Source organism: Frankliniella occidentalis, unplaced genomic scaffold (assembly GCF_000697945.3).
Source record: "Frankliniella occidentalis isolate FOCC.00 unplaced genomic scaffold, Focc_3.1 Scaffold40, whole genome shotgun sequence".
In the NCBI taxonomy this organism is placed as follows: Eukaryota; Metazoa; Arthropoda; class Insecta; order Thysanoptera; family Thripidae; genus Frankliniella; species Frankliniella occidentalis.
In genome coordinates, this window is record NW_026267170.1 from 1,981,541 (window position 1) to 2,002,289 (window position 20,749).

Sequence of the window (20,749 nt, forward strand, 5' to 3'; positions counted from 1 at the left end):
GGGGCGGGGGGCGTTGCATTGCTCCTCAATATGTAGGGCGCCGCCGCCACCCGCCACACGCCGCGGCGCGCCGGTCGGCGGTCTCCGCCCTGCTCCGCCCCGGCCGCCTTCTGTCAATAACAATACGGCCCCTACGGCCCCCGTCGTCCAACAATAAGTGGTTCTGATTGGCGGAGAGCGGCGGGGGCGACGCGGCCGACGCTGACGCGTTGCCGGGAGACCTCATGCAGGCGGATGGAGATGAGATGAGAGCGGCCGACTGGACGGATCCAGAAGATGGCATTCATGCCACCTTGTTCTTCTCGCCACTGGGCGAGAGAGGTACAGGGATAGCTAAGACACGACTTAACTCTCCGCGGAATCATGAGATCGCCACTGCAGCTTGCAATCGGCGCTCATCTTGGACACGAGGCAGGTGTCTTGCCTCGCGGATGCAGGTGTGCGCGTTTGTTTGCCCATCGACGCTTGGTGTGGTGCCTCGGGGCACCGACAAGGAGTAGGCAACATACCCACCCGTCCGGATTCAGTACAGGATAACGAAAAACGAGTGCAGGAATGCTTTAAGAGATGATCTGAATTACAGGGTGGTCCATAGACCCCTTCCTTTATTTTGCTTATACTGTACCGCATGCAGGCGTGCGGGTGGGTTTGCCTACCGTAGCTCGCCCAAGCGCCTTGTGGCTCTGTGTCAGTATGCAGCCCGGCCGTACGCATGCATCTGGTAAAGGCAAAGTGTGCAAAATAAAGGAAGTTGTCTGTGGACTACACTGTAAATTCTGATTATAATCAGCTAACGTGCGATCAGGTCCACGGGGGACTCATACTAAACACGGCGCGCACGCACACACACACACACACACACACACACACACGATCAGGCGATGCTCACCATGTGCCACACCGTCAGGTACTTCAAGTTCCCGCCGAAGCTGAAGCTGATGTCCCGGGGAATGGCCACCTTGGTCTCGTTGAAGTAGACGGCGTACACGTCCACCACCACGGCCAGGGCGTGCAGGACGACGGCCAGGAACAACGTCATCGCGGCGGGGAGTGCGATCGGCGCGGCGCGAACTGACGCGGACCTCGGCCCGGCACCACTCCGTGTCGGCACTAGGCCACTAACGAGCACCGGCCCCGACCAACAGGTGATGGGGACTGCCGCGGTAGGCCTGCTAAAGGCTTGGCCTGGTCGAGCTCTGAGCGACCCGCGAGCCGGGCGGAGCGTCAGCGTCTGGCACGCGTCTGGCGGCTAAAGGCGCGGCGGGAGCGGGACCTGCGAGGGACTATCGGCGGGACCAGACCAGTACGCTGCAGTAGGACGTTACGCCCTGGAGAGCACCGCTCCGCAACACCCCACACCATTGGGGGGAGGGGGGGGGGAGTCCAAATGGAACCCACAGGGCCGGGGCCGAGCCCCACCTTCGTGGAATGACCTTGTCCATCGGTGGGGTCTGGAGTCTGGGCTCCAGATCCAGAACCACTGCAATTTTCACTGGACTGGAATGCACCTATACGGGGGCTGCTCACCAGGCCGGTGAACGAACGAGTGATGAACGCGTGAACGAACGGCTACTGTGACCGAACGGGCTCGAATGGCTCTTATGACGCGTTTGGCGCTCCGTTCGCTCACTGTGTTCCTGAGCACCCCCCCCCCCTCCCCTGTTGGAGATGGGGGCGGCAGAAGCGGTTCAATAGCACAAGTTCAGACAGGCACAGAAAGATGTTGTTTTTTTGTGTCCCCTATATTGCCCCAATGGTCGAGATGTGATGCTCGTTAAATCGATGCCCGAAAGTGCCAAGAAAGCAAGAAATAAAATGTCTCATTTTACTGACCGAGTTTATTGTCAAGCGAGCACAGACTAATTTGATGGTAACCCGTCTGACCATTTATGGGTCTTTAGCACGCTGCCTAACCGCTGCCCATTGGAGACCGGAGTCGAAGAATGCATCGTCAGGTTGAACTGAGCGCCCGAACGTTAGGCAGCCAAGACAGCAGCAATGCTTGATGGCTGGTTTCTATGTTGGCAAAATGGAAGCATGGAAGCCTAGAGGCACTACGACTATTTTGTACTCTCTGTACACTGACACTGCACACTCAGATACAAATCCGCCAGCCAGAACCGAACAAAGTGTTATATTATGCTTTTAATACAAGTCAAAATCAAAGAAAGATAAATCAACGAAAGATATAAGTGTATATAAGAGAGATGACTATTTACACAACATATGCACGTCTCCTGCGAGTAGTCAACGCTGCGGTTCTTTTCAGGCAAGGTGGTTGTCGAGTCGAGGAGAGTCGTGGTTGTTGTATTTTCCCTGGGATGAGGATATGTAGTTTTTAACGATTTTCCGTTTGAAATCGTAAAATCATTCTGAAGGAGCCATTTACTTTCGATAAATCTCTTCGGTAAATATTTGTTGCATTAAATTAGCTACATTAGATAAATAAAATACCATATCCCTAATCTTACAATGTATTATATGTTTTACTCCAAATCTTTCCACTCTTTGTTTACAGTTTTTCACCAGACGTCTTGAAACATTTCGCTGAAGTATCGACACTCATTGTGTAAAGTGCACGTCAGGTAAAATAAGTCAAAATGTCTAAGCGATCATCATACGATCGAGAGAGACATGGCAGACGGAGTAAAGGTAATTTTACTTACGAGGTTAGATGAAGAAGGCTTGTCACATGTTTGAAATAAAATGCTTGACTTATATTTAAGTTTGGCAATATCACTTGGACATTTCTGTCTAGATTCCCATGTTCATTTTTTGCTACTCTTGTTTGTTTCACTGGCTCAGGGCCATGCCCTGTCCATTTCCCCAATATCTTAATGTAGTGTATCTGAACAAGCCATCTTTGCAAATGCTGTACCCTAATTGTAGCATTGTCTCAACTTGTCCAGTATTTGCTGTTAGGTTATTCATCCAGCGACAGCGATGGAAATCTCTCGGATGTGGAGGATGATCGTTCTCCACCCAAGAAAACTAAACTTGCCTTTGGTTTGTCCAAGAAGCCAAATGTACCTAAACCGTCTGATGGACCCTCATCTAAAACAGTTACCATGAAGTTGGGACTCCAGGTAAATATGACCGGTGAATGGTAAAGATTGTATTCTCTGTTTAATAGTCTTAATGAAAATGCCTTACTAAGCATGTAACTTTTTTCTCAAACTAGAAACCAAGCACTGACAAACCAACACCATCCCTGAAAGCTCCATCAAGAACTGTAGCTGCAGCATTTAATGTAGATGATGACGATGAAGTTGAGGAAATGCCTCCAGAAGCTCGAATGCGTATGCGGAACATTGGCAGGTAAATTAGAAAATAAGCCATAATCCTTTTCTGAAATGTCTTTTGATTAGAGCTGCTTAATTGATCATGCTTCAAATTCACATTTCTAGGGACACTCCAACTTCAGCTGGACCAAATTCATTTGGAAAAACAAAACAAGGTTTTTGTGATGCTAAGAAAGTTTTTGAAAAGACACTTAAAAAGAAAATGGAAGAAGTTTGATGGAAATATCATTTTCTTATACTACCTCAATTCTCTTAATTGTGTCTGATTGTTTGATAGAGGAGGTATAGCTCAATGAAGCTATGGTACATGTTAAGTTCTTTACCTTGTAATTGGGCATGGAATCAGTTAATAGAGCTCATTTTTCATGAGGACTAGCCTGTATTACTTACTGGAAGAAATTTCAGAAATGAGCACATTATCTTTTGTGTATTGTAGATAAGCTTTCCTTAATTCTCCATTTTCAAAGAATTGACTGTAGTCCTACAAGTATGCGGGCTTTACATCATTCCTATTGCTATTATTATTTTTTCTGCACAAAACTTTACAAAACAAATGTATTTTGACCGATAGCTTCTGTGATTTATTATTATTTTCTTTTTTTTTTTACTCATGTTAATTTTGTAGTCATAGACAATTGTGCCAATTGTACTCCATGTTGTGTCTGAACTGTCTGTCAGGTCAAGCCGGGCAAGTCTAAGACTTGAAAATAAAACCTTATGATCATGCAATTTTTCAAAGCATTCTTGCTTGTTGCCCCTAAATAACAGCCCTTCCATGACTATCGGCTTCAACAATAATACCAAATTTGTACAATATTCATAAACTTTTGGTAAAAGATGAGACATCTAGAATTTATTTCAAGTTCACTTTTTCATAGCATTTGTAACTAGAACATATTTAAATTCAATACAGCTTGCAAGAATATAGCACAGGAAATGAGATCAGAGAAAAACATTTAACGTAGAAGGACTTAAATTGTCATATTATAGCACAAGATTGAAGAAATAAATACAATTGAACCAAGGGGAAGTTACCTAATGTAAAAAACAACACTCTACGTACATCTAAGTTTATGTACTTATTAGGAGGATTAACAAATCATCAAGCAAAGCTTGCTTTAGAGCTGTTACGAGTCAACATCCGTTGGGCTTGAACTAGGTGACCTGAAACACAAAGATTAATTTTGATGACCAGCTGTCTGAGCTTCCCTAGTGTCAAGTTTGGTAAAAACAAAAGCAAAAAATATGAAGGTTTCTATTCTTACCTGGAATTATTTGTCTCAGGATATGGTACATTAGATTCTCTGTGAACTTTGTTTTGATGCCGAATCAGATAGGAGTCTTTCATGAATGTTCTTCCACAAATGTGGCATTCGTGATTCTGATCAATGTGTGTTCTAATGTGAAGAGCAAAGAGGGTTTTAGATGTAAAAGTTAAAGCACATCGTTGACATCCAAGTGGTTTCTCTGAAACGTGGCTCCACCTAAAAATAGAAACTGTATTAAATAAGAGCAAAAATGCATTAATTATTTGCTTCTAAAGATCAATTCCTTTTATCCTACCTATGAGCAGTTACATAGCTTTTGACAGCAAATGTTTTGTGACAGATATCACAGGAATAAGGTCTTTCCCCAGTGTGAACTCGTTTGTGAGTATTAAGACTACTCTTCTGTGTGAAACGCTTATTGCATGTGCCACATTCAAATGGACGTTCACCAGTGTGAGTTCTCATATGAACCTCTAAATATGGCTTGCGGCAGAAGGAAGCTTCACAGATAGTGCATGCATATGGCTTGTTGCCTGAATGAAGCTTCATATGCACATAATAAGAGGAGGGAGAAGAAAGAACTTTCCCACAAATTTTACATGTTTGAGGCTTCGGTGCACATCTTGTCTGTGCTGGATTTCCCATTACTTGGTCATCACTGATGTAGGAATTATTGTTTGTGGTACATTCTTCTTCTGAAATGGTTTTGTTTCTACAAGTCAGATCGAAAGCTTGCCTTGAGTCATATTCATCACAGTCTACAGTCCTAACATCCAATTTTTTGTCCTTTACTTCATTGGTATCAGCATCAAATCGTTGCTTCACCCTTTGGTAGAGGGAATTCTGCACCTGTTCACTTTCTCTGGGCACATTACTCCATAATATAGAGCTGTGTGACTTGCTCCTCTTTTCCTGCTCATCATTAGAGGTCAAGAACAGAGAATTTCCACTTTCTTGGTTGAGACATGTATTGTGACTAGTTGTTCCTTGAGTTGATCCATGCGCTACAGGTATGATAGTCTCTTCAGTGTAACCATTGCTTGAAGAAGTACTCAACATTTTTTGGTTATTGCAGAAATTAGTACATGAATCAGTCATTGATGTTAGTTCTTTACTATAAGGCGTGTTGCATTCCAAAGGACTTTCAATGAATCCAGCCCTTGAATTTACAGTATGGATTTCGTTGTTCATGTATGATGTCTGGCAATGGTAAGCACCAAGATCATCTTCAACTTTTATCTGTGGTACACATAACCACGCTGGTTGTAAATAATTATCTGTTGAGACTGCTGTATAATGATGTTCCCCAGAATATCGCTGATGCTGTTCCATTTAATTAAAAATACTTGTTACTCATGTTACGGAATTCAAACATCAGAGTGCTGGGAATAACTAGAAGCAAACCTGAAATACACATTATAAAAGTGATAGAAAGCTGTAGAATTTAACATAATTGTCAACTTAACAATAACAAGATTTATAAAAAGGCGTGCTTTTAAATATGTTTTTTTAGGGTTTTTAATTAAATTATTGTTGTATGACCAAAAGAGACTTACAGAAGCAGACGACGAGAACACTTCACGGTTAGGTGGAAAGGTTTCTCCCGGGAAGAAAGGCGATCCTTGCGATATAGCTTATTTCGGACATCACAAAATTGCTATTTTCAATAATTTTTACTTTAAGCCCTCCAGTATCTTTCTAAGTCAGTTTTAGGAAAGTGCGTTGAGCACTGATATTTTTTTGTGGATAAGAGAAATGTTGTTGTTGTTGTTGATGATGTTATTCTTTTGTTGTCGTTGTAGCAGCAGAAGCACTGTATTGAGAAATTGAGATAGAGAAATTACCAAAAGCGATACAAATATCCCAGTGAAAACCTGTTCGTAGCTGTAGTAGGGTTTTACGAAGAAGACCCTTCCTTATGAACTTTTTACTTATATGTTCCATCTTAAATGTGTTATTTTTCTTTCGTCGATTGTGACGTGTTAATGTGTTGATACTGGTGGACGTACCAAGACTGGCTTTAGCTGATAAAGTTCAAGATTTCTTTGTCATTTCGAAACAGATTAGGGATTCAGGTAAAAGCAAACTCTTGACTTGCGTTTGAAATACTGTCTCTTTAAGTGTAGAAAATAATATATTCTATTTTGAAAATGTTGGGTTTAACGTAGGGCTATAATGCCCCGAAAATGAAGCGTCACGAAGGTTCCCCTGGTGGCCCGGCCCGACATACCATATATCGGAAAGATATCGGGAAAAAGTCGGAAGTATGTCGGAGCTCCAAAAAGTATCGGAATAATGTCGGAAAGTTGTCGGATCTACGTTGTAGAATGTCGGAGATCGGGATGTCCGACATCGGAGGTCGGAAAACCACCGACAAGTAGCTTGTCGGAAAGGTGGATCTCGGTTGTCAAATGTCGGAGATCGGGTTATCCTCGAATGTCCGACATCGGGGGTCGGAAAACCACCGACAAGTGGTGTATGTCGGAGAGTTTAGCAGAGGTGTGGGATGTCGGATGTCGGATATCCGAATGTCGGACTTCGGAAAGCGACCGAGGTGCGGGTTGTCGGAATGACCGACCCGGATGTCGGACCTCGGAGAGCAGCCGAGGTGTGGGACGCCAATTAGATGTCAATGGGTCGGAATTTTGAGAAGTTCGGAAGTCGGAAGTCGGATTTGTATAGGGAGATAGAGTAAGGAGTCGAGCGCACGTCCCTTAGCGATGTCTGCGTGACCGAGTGGTCTAAGACATGGAACGTCGCACCAAAGGTTTGAGGTTCGAGTCCGGGTAAGTCCAAAGGTAAATTTGAAATTAAAATGTGACATTAATATGTAGAGGAGTTAGGAAGGAAGGGGTGAAGAAGAGAAAGGGGGAAGGTAACAGGTATATGGGGTTGGGGTAGAACAATTGTTTTTGTACTATCCAAGACGACTTCCGACATCAGCCTTCCGACTTCCGACACCTTATGTCGGAAGTCGGGATTTGACCGAATCCGAAATAAATCCGACATATTTCCGACGTCGGAAAAATGTCCAAATCGTGTCGGTACACTGTCGGAACAGATGTCGGAATTATGTCGGAATAATGTCGGACCGGGCCACCAGGGTTCCTTTCTCTCGCGCGCATAATTTTCGTGTATCGTAGAACTCAGATTAACAGGGAAATAGAAAAACAGTCTTCTTTGACAGTAAAAATTTTGCTACAGAATCCTTGATTTTGTTGCATTTTCTTTGTATTCTGTTAGAGGGTGTGCCTTGTCTTACATTATCTGATCTTAGTTATATTTCTTTTCGTTTTTGCAGCCTACAAGATGCAGCCGTCACCTGGATTTGATCAGAAAGTTCCCGTTTTTGTTTTCCCGCAATCAATTAATTTTTATTTAGATGATCAGACAACTCACAAGCAGGTTTTAACGCTATACAACCCTTATGATTTTGCTGTGAAATTCAAAGGTTTGTCATTCTCTCTTTAATCGTTTTATTTGTCATGTTTTGCAATGTTCGAATTTTTAAACTGATTTTAATGTTAACAGTTATGTGCACTGCACCTAACAAATATAATGTTGTTGATCCCGAAGGATCAATTAAGCCTCGGTGTTGTATTGACATAGTTGTGCGACATAATGCTACAACATCATCTAACTGCAATATTACTGACAAGTTCCGGATTCAAATGCAGGATCATACTACAAAGCAGGTATTCATCAATCACTTGCACTGCATTTAGTTATATTTGCGTTTAGCTTTTTATATTTTATTTATTATTTTGAAATCAACCCAGATTATAGGAAAAAGAGATGTGACAGCTCGACTTGTACCAGGAGCTCAAGATACTTCCTCAGACAGAGATCGTGACAACTTCCAACAACTCCCAATCGTTTCAGGAGTTTCATCTCCCCAACAACAGCAGTATCTGGTTAGGGATGGAAGATCGGGTAAGAATGGAGCATCTGTCAATTTATTTGCACCACACCAAACCCTCTGCACAAAATGGCTTCAATTTCATTCTTTAAATTTCAGGGCGAGCAGTAGCACCCAATTATGTGGCAGTGGCTGTTGGTGTACTATGTTGTGTTGCTTTGATGCTCCCAACTGAAGGAGATCATTCATCCTCTCCATTTCATCTCTCAGTCAACTTCAAATTGGTTCTAGCATATGTTTTAGGTAATATTACTAAAGCTTGTTTTGGGTAGTCATACACTTCTCATATTACAATTAACTATCTATCCATTTCTTTTCAGGTTTGGTCACAATGGTAGTTCTTCGTCCATACTAGTTTATTTCTTCTTTATCATTCTATATATTATTCTTGAAGACCTGCTCCTTTTATTTTGTTGACAGTGATTTAGTTTTGCAATTTATGGCTGTAACACGTACATAATCAAGCTATGTGTTTGTCTCTAGAAAATAGAATGAAGGAAATAATTTTCAACAGTTGATTTGGTACTTGGGAGCAAGGTACTACCTACCTAGAACTTTCATATGACTGCCAATCTTTGTTTTTAAACTCTTCGTCAGTTGTGATTCTCTCTCTTTCTCTCTTACATTGCTGTGTAATTGCTCATGCCTTATCGGTCCATTCAAACTTTTATATTAGGGTTTTAACAATTGATTTTTGTTTTAGCCTCAGTCATTTTGTTTCTTGGACGTTAACTGTGATACTGCTATGAAAGTGTACTTTTAAATCATTGTATGTTGGGTGAATTGGAACTGCGGGCATTTTTCTGTGATATGGGTGAATAGTATTAAGTTATTTTTCTATTTGAGTTGAAACAATACCAGATAGATGCTAATAAAATGTTATGTACTTCTTTTTGTACTTGTATGGAAGTTGAGAAACAAATATTTTTCTGTCCACAATACAAATTCATTTGATTTTTGAAGTAAATTCTTTTGAGTTGGCACTTTATGTAAACATGTGCATTATCTTATATTTGACTCTTATTTTGGATTATGGGCGTTCATCATTTTTTGAGTACCCTCATAAAACCAATTCAAATTATAACTTCAATTGGTTTTGAATGCAAGTGAGCTTTGTCAGTTTCTCTCTTTAGCAGTGTGTAGCTAACATACTTGTTTGGACTTCTCTACGGCTTTGCTGTTGTTTCATTTGCCATTGAATGTTAATCAAGAATGAAAATAAACATAATCCAAAATCAAAGTAGATGAGGATTTTATTCAGGCGCACGATGTGAAAACTTTACATTCAAACAAGTGTGAAGTGAAAATCTTCACAAATATGGTGCTCAGATTTATCTGATCCTTATAGTTTAAAAAAAAAAAAATGGGTGCAAAGACATAATTAACGCTGTGCACTTTTGGCAATCTGCTCCTTAAGTAAGAGTATACTTTGCCGTTGATCGGGAGGAAGAATAGCAATCTGCTCATCACTTAACTGCAAAACCTGCATTATAAGTGCAGCCTGATTTTGGAAAAAAAAATTGCTATAAGAATGAAGACTTCTGAAGTATCTAAACGCAAAATTAAGACAACATATGTAATTCTTTGTAATACCTTCTCTTGATCAGATGCTCCTGGAGCTCCAAGCAGAGGACCAGGGCCGAGTAGAGGAGGAGCAACTGGTCTAGGCACTGGCAATGGAGGACCTCCAAGTACAGGTGGTCTGATGTTGGGTTGAAGAGGGTTGACTCCTTCAAATAATTAAAACAAATTACTAAAGATAATAATAAGACTAGGTAAAAAAAAAATGTAAGAAAATAAAACTTTGCATACCAGTTCTTGGATCAACTCGATCTCTGGGATCTCTCGGATCTCTTGAATCCCTAGGATCCCTTGAATCTCTGGGATCACGTGAGTCACGCTGATCTCTTGGATCTCTCATATCTCTCGGATCTCTTGGATCCCTTATTTCTCTTGGGTCCCTTATGTCACGAATATCCCTAGGATCTCGTGAGTCCCGTGGATCACGTGACGGGAATCGATCTCCTCCCACGCCCATGCGAGGATCACGAGGATCACGAGAGGCTGAATACCTATTTAGAAAATAAGATGACACTTATCAGATTCAAGTAAAGATTTAATTGGAAAATAAAGATGCAAACTAACTTACGGATCAGCAGGGAAACTATCCCTTCCAAGAGAAGGGTGAACAGGCATCCCTGGAACTGCCTGAGCTGATGGAGGGATACGAAGGTCCTGATCAGGAATGCGGCCCATGCGAGGGTCAACAGGTTGACGCATATCCATATCTTGAATACCTAGAATTTTATAGAGTGTGTCTGTACAACAACCAATACAATTTTTACCACTGTTGGTGAGGATGTAAATCAAAATTACCCATGAAACCAGATGGGGCTGCAGGTCTTGGTGCTGAAGTTGGAAGTGGCGCAGAGGGTGGCAGTGTGCCAACCCAGTTCTCGGTGGGAAGAATGACTGGTTGAGGAGCTGCTGGAACAGAACTGCCAGTGCCCACAGTTGGTGCAGATGCAGGAGTGGATAATGGCACTGTCATTGGTTTGTCTGATGGATAAAGTGGCACTGGAGTTGGATTGGCCTTATGCAGCATACTCTGGAATAATACAGAAATGTAGATAAGAAACTTCTTTATCCTAAAGTTTAAAAGTTGTCGAAGACTTACCACTGCTACAGATGGATCAACAACTCTCATTACAACTAATCCTTGAAGTATAGCATAGGATAGCTGAGGGTTTTGCAAAAGCATTGAGCGGGCTTCATTGGGATTATTCTGAAATTTACAGGCAATAGTTAAAAGAAGTTCAAAATTAAAAATACAGAAATGGGGGAGAAAAATTATGAAAGCTAACCAACCTGAATACATTCTTTCATCTGTTTCATTAACTCAAACATTTGTTCTGGAGGCATTGAAGCAATGGTTTTGCAAATTGCATCTGGAGCTTTATCAGAATTGATTGGTTCTCCGTAAGGGCTTTCCACAGGTGTTGACTGAAGAAGTGCTGGAAAGTGTACATTAATTTTGAAGGTTTGCTAGTTTAACTTGGCAATAGATGCAGAACAAGTGACATAAAGGTGCAGATCAAGCTGGGCTTACTTTGCATCTCAAGTCTTGATTTCTCGGTACATGCATTATCAACTCGCAAAGTACGACCTCCTATTTCGTAACCATTAAGATTTCTCATGGCACTCAAAGCAGTTTCCGTATCCTTGTATTCACAGAACCCGTAGCCCTTTGGCTTACCAGTCTCTCGATCAAACACTAATCTGCAATTCAAATGACCATGATAAAACGTTCCATTGAGTTGCAAAAATTCCAAGTCTGATTAATTTTTTAGTCGCATTCCAGAACTGTCATACACATACTTGAATGATAATACTGGACCAACTTCACTGAAGATATCTTTTAACTTCTCTTCAGTTGCCTCGTACGGAATATTCCCAACTAAAATACAAATTATGAGAAAAAATTGTATAGATGACATGTTAACGACAGAAAATAAATAAAGCCGACAAATGATCACTCATTTTTGAGGTTAACTATAACTTACCAAACACCGATCTCATAGACTTGTCAATCAAATTTTGGTCCCCCATATTCGTGCAATTTACTTGACTTTCGGGATGGATGTGACAATTAATAACACTGACTGAACAATCAAATAAACTAACTTCTCGCTAAAATTAAAATTCCCAGACCGCCACGGAACGTTCATCAACAACTGCAAAGCAGAGACACGAGGCAGGAAAGCACGGAATGAAAATGAAGGCCTGGCACCGGGGAGGACTGCGTTGGGTTGTACAAAATGGCCAAAATTGGGGGGGGGGGGGATTGTCTAAATTGGGCGCATTTACTTCGCCCTCTCAGCTTATGTCCTTTTTTCATTGGATTCTTCCACTTAACGGAAAAGTAAGAGTAAATCGTACTGTATCATGCATGGCAAGGCATGGGGTGGGATGAAAGTACGCGTTCCGTACGTTCCGTGCGGACTACACTTTGGCTGACCCTTCGTTCCTCTCCGTAAGACTTCATTTGCTTCCCGCGTGGAATGGAAAAGCGTCGTTCCATTCCGGCCTGTGATTTACAAAAGCCACTGTAAAATGCCATCACAATCGCGTTCGTGCAGTATCCTACAAACTGCACGTTTTCAGCCGATGCTGGCTTTTGCTGATGATAGCGCCTGCGACGCGTTGGGTAGGTTGTCCCGCCAAGCAGCTGTGTGGAGACGGTGGCCCGCCCTGAGCGCCCAAGAGCGCCCAAGGGCTGTTATAGCAATATAGAGGGGCTTTCAAATATTCGCGTGGAGCGCGACCAGGACAGCGGTGACCAGATAAACGCCGATGCGTGCGATCTAGCTCTCCAGCGATAGCCTCGCGGATCGTCCCGCGGAGCGCCTGCGGCCCCGGGAAGGGCCCGGCTCGCGTCTCCGCTCGTCAGTTGCCAGCCCGACAAGGAGTGTGGAGGTCCAATTATAATAACAACAGGCGATAATACAGTAAGACTACCGAAACCATCTAGCACAGTTATTATCCTAACAGAACCCAAAAGTAGGCCACCAAAACAGCGCCCCAGTCAGACAGGAGCTCGGCGGCTCGCGTCACCTCGGAGGACGTCCATTTTGGGAGCCAACCTGCCGCACTGTAAATTGAAACGGAGACTTCTGCACTTGTCTCCTTTTACAAACGGCGACTTTTTGGCCGTTGTCTCCCGAGGAAGGGAGACAAGCAAAGTCTCCTTTCCTATTGGCCACTTAAGTCTCCGTTAGCGGAAAGTCTCCTTTGCCCGGGGTACCATTTGTGACCTGTTGCAGCCGTAAACACGCAAAGGCGACTTTTATCGCCAGCCTACAGGGAAACGTATGCTGTCCCATCCGACGGGACATAAGTTTCCTTCTGGCGTTGCCTTGTAATAGAGAACAAATGTCCGGCTTTTCGGCGACATAAGTTTCCTTCTGGCCTTGCCTTGTAATAGAGAACAAATGTCCGCCTTTTCGGAGACATAATGTTCCCATTATCATGCGTCTTGTTCACCTCATCTTATCATACCTTCTGGACCACTGCCGCTGTGAGCGGTGAGTGCCTCCGCATCATCTAAGGCCTTCGTACAGGTACACACCCCCCGACCCCTCTCACATGTTCAATACCAACAACTAAAATCATGTTAACAATGAGCGCAGCGGCGTTGAACGTGGCGGTGTTGAACGCGGCGTCGAGCGTGGCCTAGCGGCGTGGGGCGCATCATGCAGGAATGCGACGCTGGACTACTTTTTACGAGGTCGTGGGGTAAATGAGTCGTCAAACTGCGACCGAAGCATATAGAGCTGTGCATTTACGCCTGTTTGGACAGCACCATAGGCTTCAGTGGCGTGCCCCTGGCTTATCCAAGACCACCGCCACAATACACCGAGTCCCTGTGGCTGTATAGGAGATGGAGAGGTGGGGGGGGGGGCACTTTGCCCTCCGATAAAGCCAGTAATTGGGGACTGTCTAATAATGAACGTTTTTTGAACTATCACTTTTCGAACAAAACTGTCGAACGCTGGATTAATCATCCCCCGACCGATCACTTATCCCCTGCCCGCCGGCCGCCGCGCCGGAGCGTCTCGTCACCTGTCACCCATCCAGAAAATGGTCACCTTGCAAAGCGAAATGCGAAACGCTATTTTTACGTTGAAAAAATACAAGGAAACTTGTCTCTAACGTAAAGCGAGACCTAAGGATAATAGCGTTAAAATAAAGTAAAATTTTCTTTAGATTGGAACTATTTTCTTGAAAACAATTGAAATTCCTTGGGCCAAGGTAAAAAATATCCTTGTATCTTTTAAAAAGAATTTTCCTTGGTTTAAGGATACCATTTGCAGGGTGCAGCTGAGCCGTCGCTCGCCGTCCGGAGTGGTGGGGACGACTCGCATGCCAAAATCAAAGTGCCAAAATCGGGAACTTATAAACCGTACTTGCCGCTTTATGGTCGGACGAAACTCCTGGCTGTGTACCTCCCCCCCCCCCCCCCCCCCGGTCTCCCTTCCCCTCCCCAGTCGCCAGCGCATCAACATGCAGTCATACCTTGGAGGTCAGTCACACTGTTTCGGATGCTCCTACCTGCTCCGTCCTCTTAGTGCTGTCCCCGTCTACCCGCCCGCCGGGAGAGGAGTGGGACGGGGGAAAGGGGGGGGGGAGATGGGGGCGACGAGGCGGCAGGCAGTGCCGGGGAGACAGGCTGACAGAGGAGTGTGATGAGCTGCCTGCACAAGGACCCGCATCAGGGCTCCATGGCTCAGTAAGTTACGAACGAAGCGTGAGCGCTGAGTTGGCACGGCCGGGGTTCGGTTCCCGGCATTTCCAGCAAAATGCGTGTCTCGCGGCTATGTAGTAACCCAACCCACCATGATGACAGCCTACAAGTATTGTGACGACAGCGACCAAGGGTTAAGCGCGACAACACACGAGAGATAAAACTAGAATAACCGATATGATTTTTTTTTATTTTTCTCTAAAAAGGGTAAGAAATGTTGCCCTTGCCTAGGGAACGAAAGCGCCCGTGCGCGGAGTAAGCTTCCTCGCCATTGCATGAAGATAAAAGTCGCCCTTCCCGTGGTGACGCGTAGTCACCCGGGAAAGGGAGATAAAAGTCGCCCTTTGCGTGGTGCGTTCCCTCACCTCGCCCGGGCAACATAAGTCGCCTACCCGTGGTGACGCGTAGTCACCCGGGAAAGGGACACAAAAGTCTCCCCGTAGCGGGACGTTTTCGACGATACGTTCAGGGTGACTCCGGGAGGCGGCGACCCCTATACAAGGAGACATTTTGTACATCCTTTTAAAGGGGGCCAAAGTCTCCGTTTCAATTTACAGTGCGGCTGCCGGGACTGTTCCGTTCATCACAAATTTTATTCCGTTGCGAAAAATCTCCACCATCATATTACTGACTATGATCAGTGTCCCACAGAGGTGAGAGATATCTCGTGTTACCGGGCCGGCATTTCCTCTGGCTCCCTCCCGTCCCCTTCCTGCCCCTCCCACCCGCTGCCTACGCCTACATAGAGGGGTTTGAAGCACAAATTGCCTATTGTCCAGGCGGCGTATACCGCTGCTGCCTGAGAATCCACCCCGCGCGCTCCGCAGTCGAGACTTTAGCCTCCTCTGAACACATCGGTGCAGCGTGTACCGCCCCATCCCCGGGCACTAATAGCAGGCAAAATAGAAATCGATTATGTCCCTTAATTCGATAAAGAAATCCTTTAATCGCCCAGGGTAGATAGTGTACTTCTTAATTGATGGGGCATGGCGGCAGTCACGGCCACGGGCCGAGATGTGTTCACTTGTGAGGTATTCAGTTGCCATCAAGTCGTTTTTAGGGCTGTGTGCCTGGCAGAGCTCATACAACTAGGAGTTCAGCCGCAGCTGGCACCATGCGAGCTCTCACGGAAGCAGTGTTCCTGTTTGTCCTCGTGTTCTTGGAACCGTACGGCCATGCAGAGGGAAGCAGGAAGTTGAGGATGCTGGTATGTAATCAATCCATGGGCGGCAGTTTTGATTTCATTCTTACTATAACTTCCTATAAGCGGCCCCCGTGGTCTTCAACTTCAGTTCAACTTCAACTTCAGTGAACCTCGGTAATGGAAGCGCGTGTAAGCGCTTGAAAGGCTAGGCCAATCTGTCAAACAAACAGCAGAGTGGATTAGGCTGCCGGGCGTCAGGCATTTGGCCATTCGAACATTCCCTCACCGACGCGAAACACCCAGAGTGGGGACACCCTTATTCTTAGTTAGATTGTGGGGAGAGTCCGAGAAAGGTTTTTGGTGTTCTTGGTATCACATGCTGCGAATGTTTGGCTTTGAATGCCAGAAGTAAGAGTAGAGGCTCGGTAGGAGCAGTGAGCAGTAGTTTATTTTATTGTCGTTTATCGGTCGCTAAATGGCCGCTTGTCTCGCGAGATGGTGCCATAAAACGATCAGAGGCGCACCGATTGCGACGTAAGAGGATTGTTTTCCCTAAATCCGTAGTGTGTGTGCCGATCGACGGATTAAGCTCTCGTATCCGCCCACGCGCTCACATTCCAACTGTGCGGGTTTTTTTTTGGGGGGGGGACAAATTGCCTACCCCAGGGGGCGATTTGTGTCGACCGGAAGGGGGGGGGGCAGGGTCATAAAAGCGCGCACGTGCACAGCCCGCTGGAGGTGTAGGACTCTAATTGCTGTCCCTTTCTTTGATTCAGGAGATGGAGAGGAACGTAGACTTTGGCGTGAATGTCGGTAAGCCTACCATCGTATTTCTCTGGCTGGGAGGCCGCCGCTCCGTATGACGCTCCTTGGACGACCTGTGCAGGGGGCGCCGCGCACCCATGCTACCGGCGATGCAACGGCACCGCCATGGACTGCCACTACAACATGACCCTGGCCATGTACTCCACGCTCAGCATGCACTGCGGCGACTGCCCCAGGACGCGGAGCCACTGCGACAACCCCGGCTGCATCACGGCGGGAGGCACCGACAGACCCGTGTTCGTCTCCAACCTCATGATGCCCGGCCCCTCTCTTCACGTGAGTATTGGTTGGCCCGCACCCAGCAGCTCCCACAGGTCCCAGCAGCTCTCAGCAGCTCTCTGCAGCTCCCAGCCGCCTGCGGGACCCGGGGTAGGCGACCCGCGCGCAGCTCTGCCAGGCGGGCTCGGCGAGGCCGGTGTCTAGGTTCGCAGGCGCTGAAGCGGGTCAGCTCACCTCCGTTAAAGCTAGCCCCACCCAATGCTGTGCTATTCAACCGAGAGCACCATGATTTGGGACGCAATTAGTATGTTCAAACTGTACTGAATTCGGAATTAGTTCGTAATATGTACTCGGTTGAAAGTAAATCCACAATTAGGCGGGGGGGGGGGGGGGGGGGGGCAGCATCACGCTAGCCCCACCTAATTTGTACATGCTTCGTAACGAGTCCCATAATAAAGTGCGGAACTATATTTATGCCATTTTCGGGATTAGTACGGCCCTCCTAGAGGTGCTTTTTGAGGAATCAGATTTTCTTGGAATCAATTCCTTGACGGTTGGGTGGAACTTCTGCATTCTGCTTCCACTTGCCATCGCCGGCACCCCGCTTCGGGACGCCCATTCAGAGCCTTATTCATGTACTGCGGGACGAGGCAAACGAGGCTCATCACTGTCACCGTTCCTCACACACGCCGCCGCTTCACACCGTTCACGAATAAGACCTCTTGAAGCGAAGCCGAACCGCACCCGATGGGGCCACCGGTCCGGTGGTGCACCACTCCTGAAACCTGAAATCCTTCCCAATTCCTCTGACATGCAATCATAAAGTAATACGTATTCTGCCAGTGTGCTTTTTCCTGAAATCTACTGAAATGTCATGTGAAATCCGCCGGAATGTTGTCAAATCCACCGAAATTCGAAATAACAGGTTTTTAAGCAGTTTTGAAAAAAAACCAAACACGTTCTTCCTATATGTTTTCGCCCCATAAGATTCACTTGGCTTCCTGGTAACCTGGACGTCTTTTCTACTCATAACGTAACGCCCCACCCCCACGTGCCTCCGAGGTGACACATCGAGCGCCTCCTTACAGTTGGAAAAAGTCGCAATGAAAGACCGCCACCCTACGCTACTCCTCGCAGAAGCACCAAATAATGTCACTCGCCAGCGGACGGTTTATGAAGACCTCGTCCACAGGCGGCAGGTGACGGTCAGGTCGGACTGGATTCGCTTCGGAGGCCACAGTACGACTGGAGGAGTTGAGTTCAGCACCTCTAAGCACATTACCTCTAAAGATTTTTACCTCTAAGCAAATTACCTCTAAGGATATTTACCTCTAAAGCAAAGTACCTCTAATGGATTGTACCTCTAAGCAAAGTACCTCTAATGAATTTTTCCTCAGAAAGCGTATTTTACATGCAAATAAAATTCATGTTACACTGGTAACCCGTAAAACCCTTAACATATGTGACATACATGTGACATACAAGTCGCCCATACGAACGCGTCGGGGACATGTATGTGGTGGTTGAAGTCGTAGGTCCGACATACATGTGACATGTATATGTGCACTCACATACAAGTGTGTCGCACATCTATGTGTTCTGGGAAACATCCGGCACATACATGTGATATACAAGTCGCCCACACGAACGCGTCGGGGACATGTATGTGGTGGTTGAAGTCGTAGGTCCGACATACATGTGACATGTATATGTGCACTCACATACAAGTGTGTCGCACATCTATGTGTTCTGGGAAACATCCGGCACATACATGTGATATACAAGTCGCCCACACGAACGCGTCGGGGACATGTATGTGGACATGTAAGTCATAGGTCCGACATACATGCACTCTCATTTCCTTATGGACACGCTTACGGAGAATTTTGTGCTAACATATTATGGATCACAAATTATCCATAATATGGATTAAATTGTCCGTATTACAGACAATTTGATCCATATTACAGACATTCCTTCATCCGTAGGGAGACAGTGCCCGTAAGGCGCCACGGTTCCCTGGGGTAGCCAAACAGGCCAGTCGTCGTAGTGATGCTGCACGGCATGGAGGCGTGCGAGCGGGTTGCCTAGATATCCACTTAGCGCGACTTGTGACTATCCCAGTACTGCAAGTCTATATATCGAGGATTTTTAGAGGTGAAGTACCTCTAAATAAAATTACCTTACGGGTCTTGCGGGTAGGCAATCTGCTCGCACGCCTGCGTGCCGTGCAGCATCACTACGACGACTGGCCTGTTTGCCTACCTTAGGGAACCGTGGCTGCCTATGCATGGCTCTGGAGAGGATGCCTGGGAGGAGGGCAGCCGGACCGCATCACATGCTGACCTGTGCTCTCTCGACACAAAGACCACTCTCAGTGTTGTAGATTTAGACTGCACTGCTTTAGTGACATCATGACACAACTCGTCGGGAACAGTTAGTTTGTGCTCGCAACCTAAGAATTTGTGCTCAGTGGCCCACAATCTAAATCTACAACGCAAATACAGAGCAGCCTCATGGGCATTGTTATTGCCTCTGCTGAGACATTTGTCTAACGCACTCCTGCTCGCGTTCTCGTTCCCCCAGTTCGTGGTGACACCATTCTTTAATATTTTTTAGAGGTACTTCACCTCTAAAAATCCTCGACATATAGGCTACACTGTGAAAAAAGTAGGTAGGTTTACAGGAAAATTTTCCTTGACGCAAGTTGTAAAATAACAATTTGTAATCGTAAAAATACATGCAGTATGCATCGACTTCAAATCCATTGGCGAGTAAAAAAATGTGCTGTCGTAAATTTACAACTTAAATTAAAATTCGAGTTCACAATTTGTTTGTAAATTTACGACGATATTCTTCACAGTGTAGACTTAATTGCGGTACTGGGATGGTCGAAAGTCGCGCTAAGTGGATATCTTTCTAATGCGCTTTCGAACGAACGCATGGAGGATACTGGTGGGGCAGGGGTTCTAAACTCACGTAGCGAGCCAGTAAGCGCGGTTCACCGAAAGCCATGGACTGCGCGTGTGAATGTGTCAAACACACTTTGGAATGCAGCTCGTGTGACACACTTCCAATCGAGCCTGGCCAAGCCCAACCAAACGAGAATATAAGACATTTTAGAGGTACTTTACCTCTAAAATGTCTTAGTACACGTATGTTTGAGCAGACAGGCCCGTGGCGGACGGTATTGCAGTTCAAAAACCGACGAGTTTTCACTTGCGTAATACACTGCACACCTAAACTAAATATTACGCGTAATGTGATACCGAAAATAAAAAAATATGCCCGAAAATAGCAGAATTTTAGTTGCAAAGCTTGTGTAATGCCAGCGTCATACCACGTAATACACGTAATATGTAATACTCTGTACATGGAAATTCCTAGTGAAAACCACCTTGTTAAAAAAAAGACGCCCCCCCCCCTTTCCCCTCAAACATAGACAGAGAGAAAAAATTAAGTCGACCCCGCGCAGACGGGGACACGTTTGATGCCTAACGGCATAGCCACCATATGTTTACATTTCGTAATAAAGGTATACGTAGAACGCCCACCCCCATGAGCGCCTCCATGTTTGCCTTCTCCCGCCGGCCGTAAGGGGCCACAAGCGAAGGGCCCTCATATGAGCAGAAGCGAGGAAGGTATTGGGAATGGGAGAGAGTTCTTTTACTTTTGTACAGTGAAACTCTTAGCTGGCGACTTCTCCTCGAGGGGATCCCCTCAGTGGTAGCGTTTTTTTCGGAATGGCCGGATGTTGTGACTTAAGTC

The 20,749-nt window shown here is 45.5% G+C and overlaps 6 protein-coding genes across 12 annotated transcripts in view; 3 read left to right on the plus strand and 3 right to left on the minus strand.

The window, feature by feature from the left end:
* LOC113215139 (androgen-induced gene 1 protein) overlaps positions 1-1,237 on the minus strand; it is a 20,011-nt gene extending 18,774 nt beyond the window's left edge. The window contains exon 1 of the mRNA XM_026434718.2: positions 890-1,237. Within this exon, the coding sequence (XP_026290503.2) occupies positions 890-1,039 (150 nt within the window). The 5' untranslated portion in view covers positions 1,040-1,237. The remainder of the gene's footprint in view (positions 1-889) is intronic.
* A 1,002-nt stretch (positions 1,238-2,239) lies between these two features.
* LOC113215141 (PEST proteolytic signal-containing nuclear protein) lies at positions 2,240-4,031 on the plus strand. 2 transcript variants are annotated; one of them, XM_026434726.2, is made up of 5 exons: positions 2,240-2,407; positions 2,519-2,652; positions 2,910-3,086; positions 3,182-3,318; positions 3,408-4,031. In XM_026434726.2, exons 2-5 carry the CDS (start codon positions 2,635-2,637, stop codon positions 3,517-3,519), a joined length of 444 nt encoding a protein of 147 aa, XP_026290511.1. In that variant the 5' UTR covers positions 2,240-2,407; positions 2,519-2,634; the 3' UTR covers positions 3,520-4,031. The 2 variants fall into 2 exon arrangements, with proteins under 2 accessions (XP_026290511.1, XP_026290509.1); XM_026434724.2 differs by having other exon boundaries at positions 2,923-3,086.
* A 91-nt stretch (positions 4,032-4,122) lies between these two features.
* LOC113215138 (zinc finger protein 260-like) lies at positions 4,123-6,275 on the minus strand. The gene is made up of 4 exons (XM_026434716.2): positions 6,127-6,275; positions 4,866-5,974; positions 4,568-4,786; positions 4,123-4,466 (listed from the first exon to the last, which is right to left on the minus strand). Exons 2-4 carry the CDS (start codon positions 5,900-5,902, stop codon positions 4,430-4,432), a joined length of 1,293 nt encoding a protein of 430 aa, XP_026290501.1. The 5' UTR covers positions 5,903-5,974; positions 6,127-6,275; the 3' UTR covers positions 4,123-4,429.
* A 220-nt stretch (positions 6,276-6,495) lies between these two features.
* LOC113210141 (motile sperm domain-containing protein 1-like) lies at positions 6,496-9,729 on the plus strand. 4 transcript variants are annotated; one of them, XM_052266579.1, is made up of 6 exons: positions 6,496-6,645; positions 7,872-8,021; positions 8,102-8,265; positions 8,350-8,503; positions 8,589-8,732; positions 8,810-9,729. In XM_052266579.1, the coding sequence occupies exons 2-6, from the start codon at positions 7,880-7,882 to the stop codon at positions 8,842-8,844; spliced, it is 639 nt and encodes a 212-aa protein (XP_052122539.1). In that variant the 5' UTR covers positions 6,496-6,645; positions 7,872-7,879; the 3' UTR covers positions 8,845-9,729. The 4 variants fall into 4 exon arrangements, with proteins under 4 accessions (XP_052122539.1, XP_052122540.1, XP_052122541.1 ...); XM_052266580.1 differs by lacking the exon at positions 6,496-6,645 and adding an exon at positions 6,771-7,368; XM_052266581.1 differs by lacking the exon at positions 6,496-6,645 and adding an exon at positions 6,771-7,356.
* Positions 9,725-12,272, minus strand: LOC113210140 (cleavage stimulation factor subunit 2 tau variant). 2 transcript variants are annotated; one of them, XM_026427982.2, is made up of 10 exons: positions 12,053-12,272; positions 11,868-11,946; positions 11,599-11,768; positions 11,358-11,503; positions 11,167-11,274; positions 10,866-11,097; positions 10,639-10,786; positions 10,302-10,561; positions 10,083-10,219; positions 9,725-9,990 (listed from the first exon to the last, which is right to left on the minus strand). In XM_026427982.2, the coding sequence occupies exons 1-10, from the start codon at positions 12,096-12,098 to the stop codon at positions 9,871-9,873; spliced, it is 1,446 nt and encodes a 481-aa protein (XP_026283767.1). In that variant the 5' UTR covers positions 12,099-12,272; the 3' UTR covers positions 9,725-9,870. The 2 variants fall into 2 exon arrangements, with proteins under 2 accessions (XP_026283767.1, XP_026283768.1); XM_026427983.2 differs by having other exon boundaries at positions 10,639-10,777; positions 12,053-12,271.
* A 3,518-nt stretch (positions 12,273-15,790) lies between these two features.
* Positions 15,791-20,749, plus strand: part of LOC113215143 (uncharacterized) — an 18,022-nt gene continuing 13,063 nt past the window's right edge. The window contains exons 1-3 of one of the 2 annotated variants that reach the window (XM_026434728.2): positions 15,791-16,000; positions 16,714-16,750; positions 16,824-17,038. In XM_026434728.2, the coding sequence (XP_026290513.1) occupies positions 15,908-16,000; positions 16,714-16,750; positions 16,824-17,038 (345 nt within the window). In that variant the 5' untranslated portion in view covers positions 15,791-15,907. The remainder of the gene's footprint in view (positions 16,001-16,713; positions 16,751-16,823; positions 17,039-20,749) is intronic. The other variant, XM_026434729.2, reaches the window with a different exon arrangement.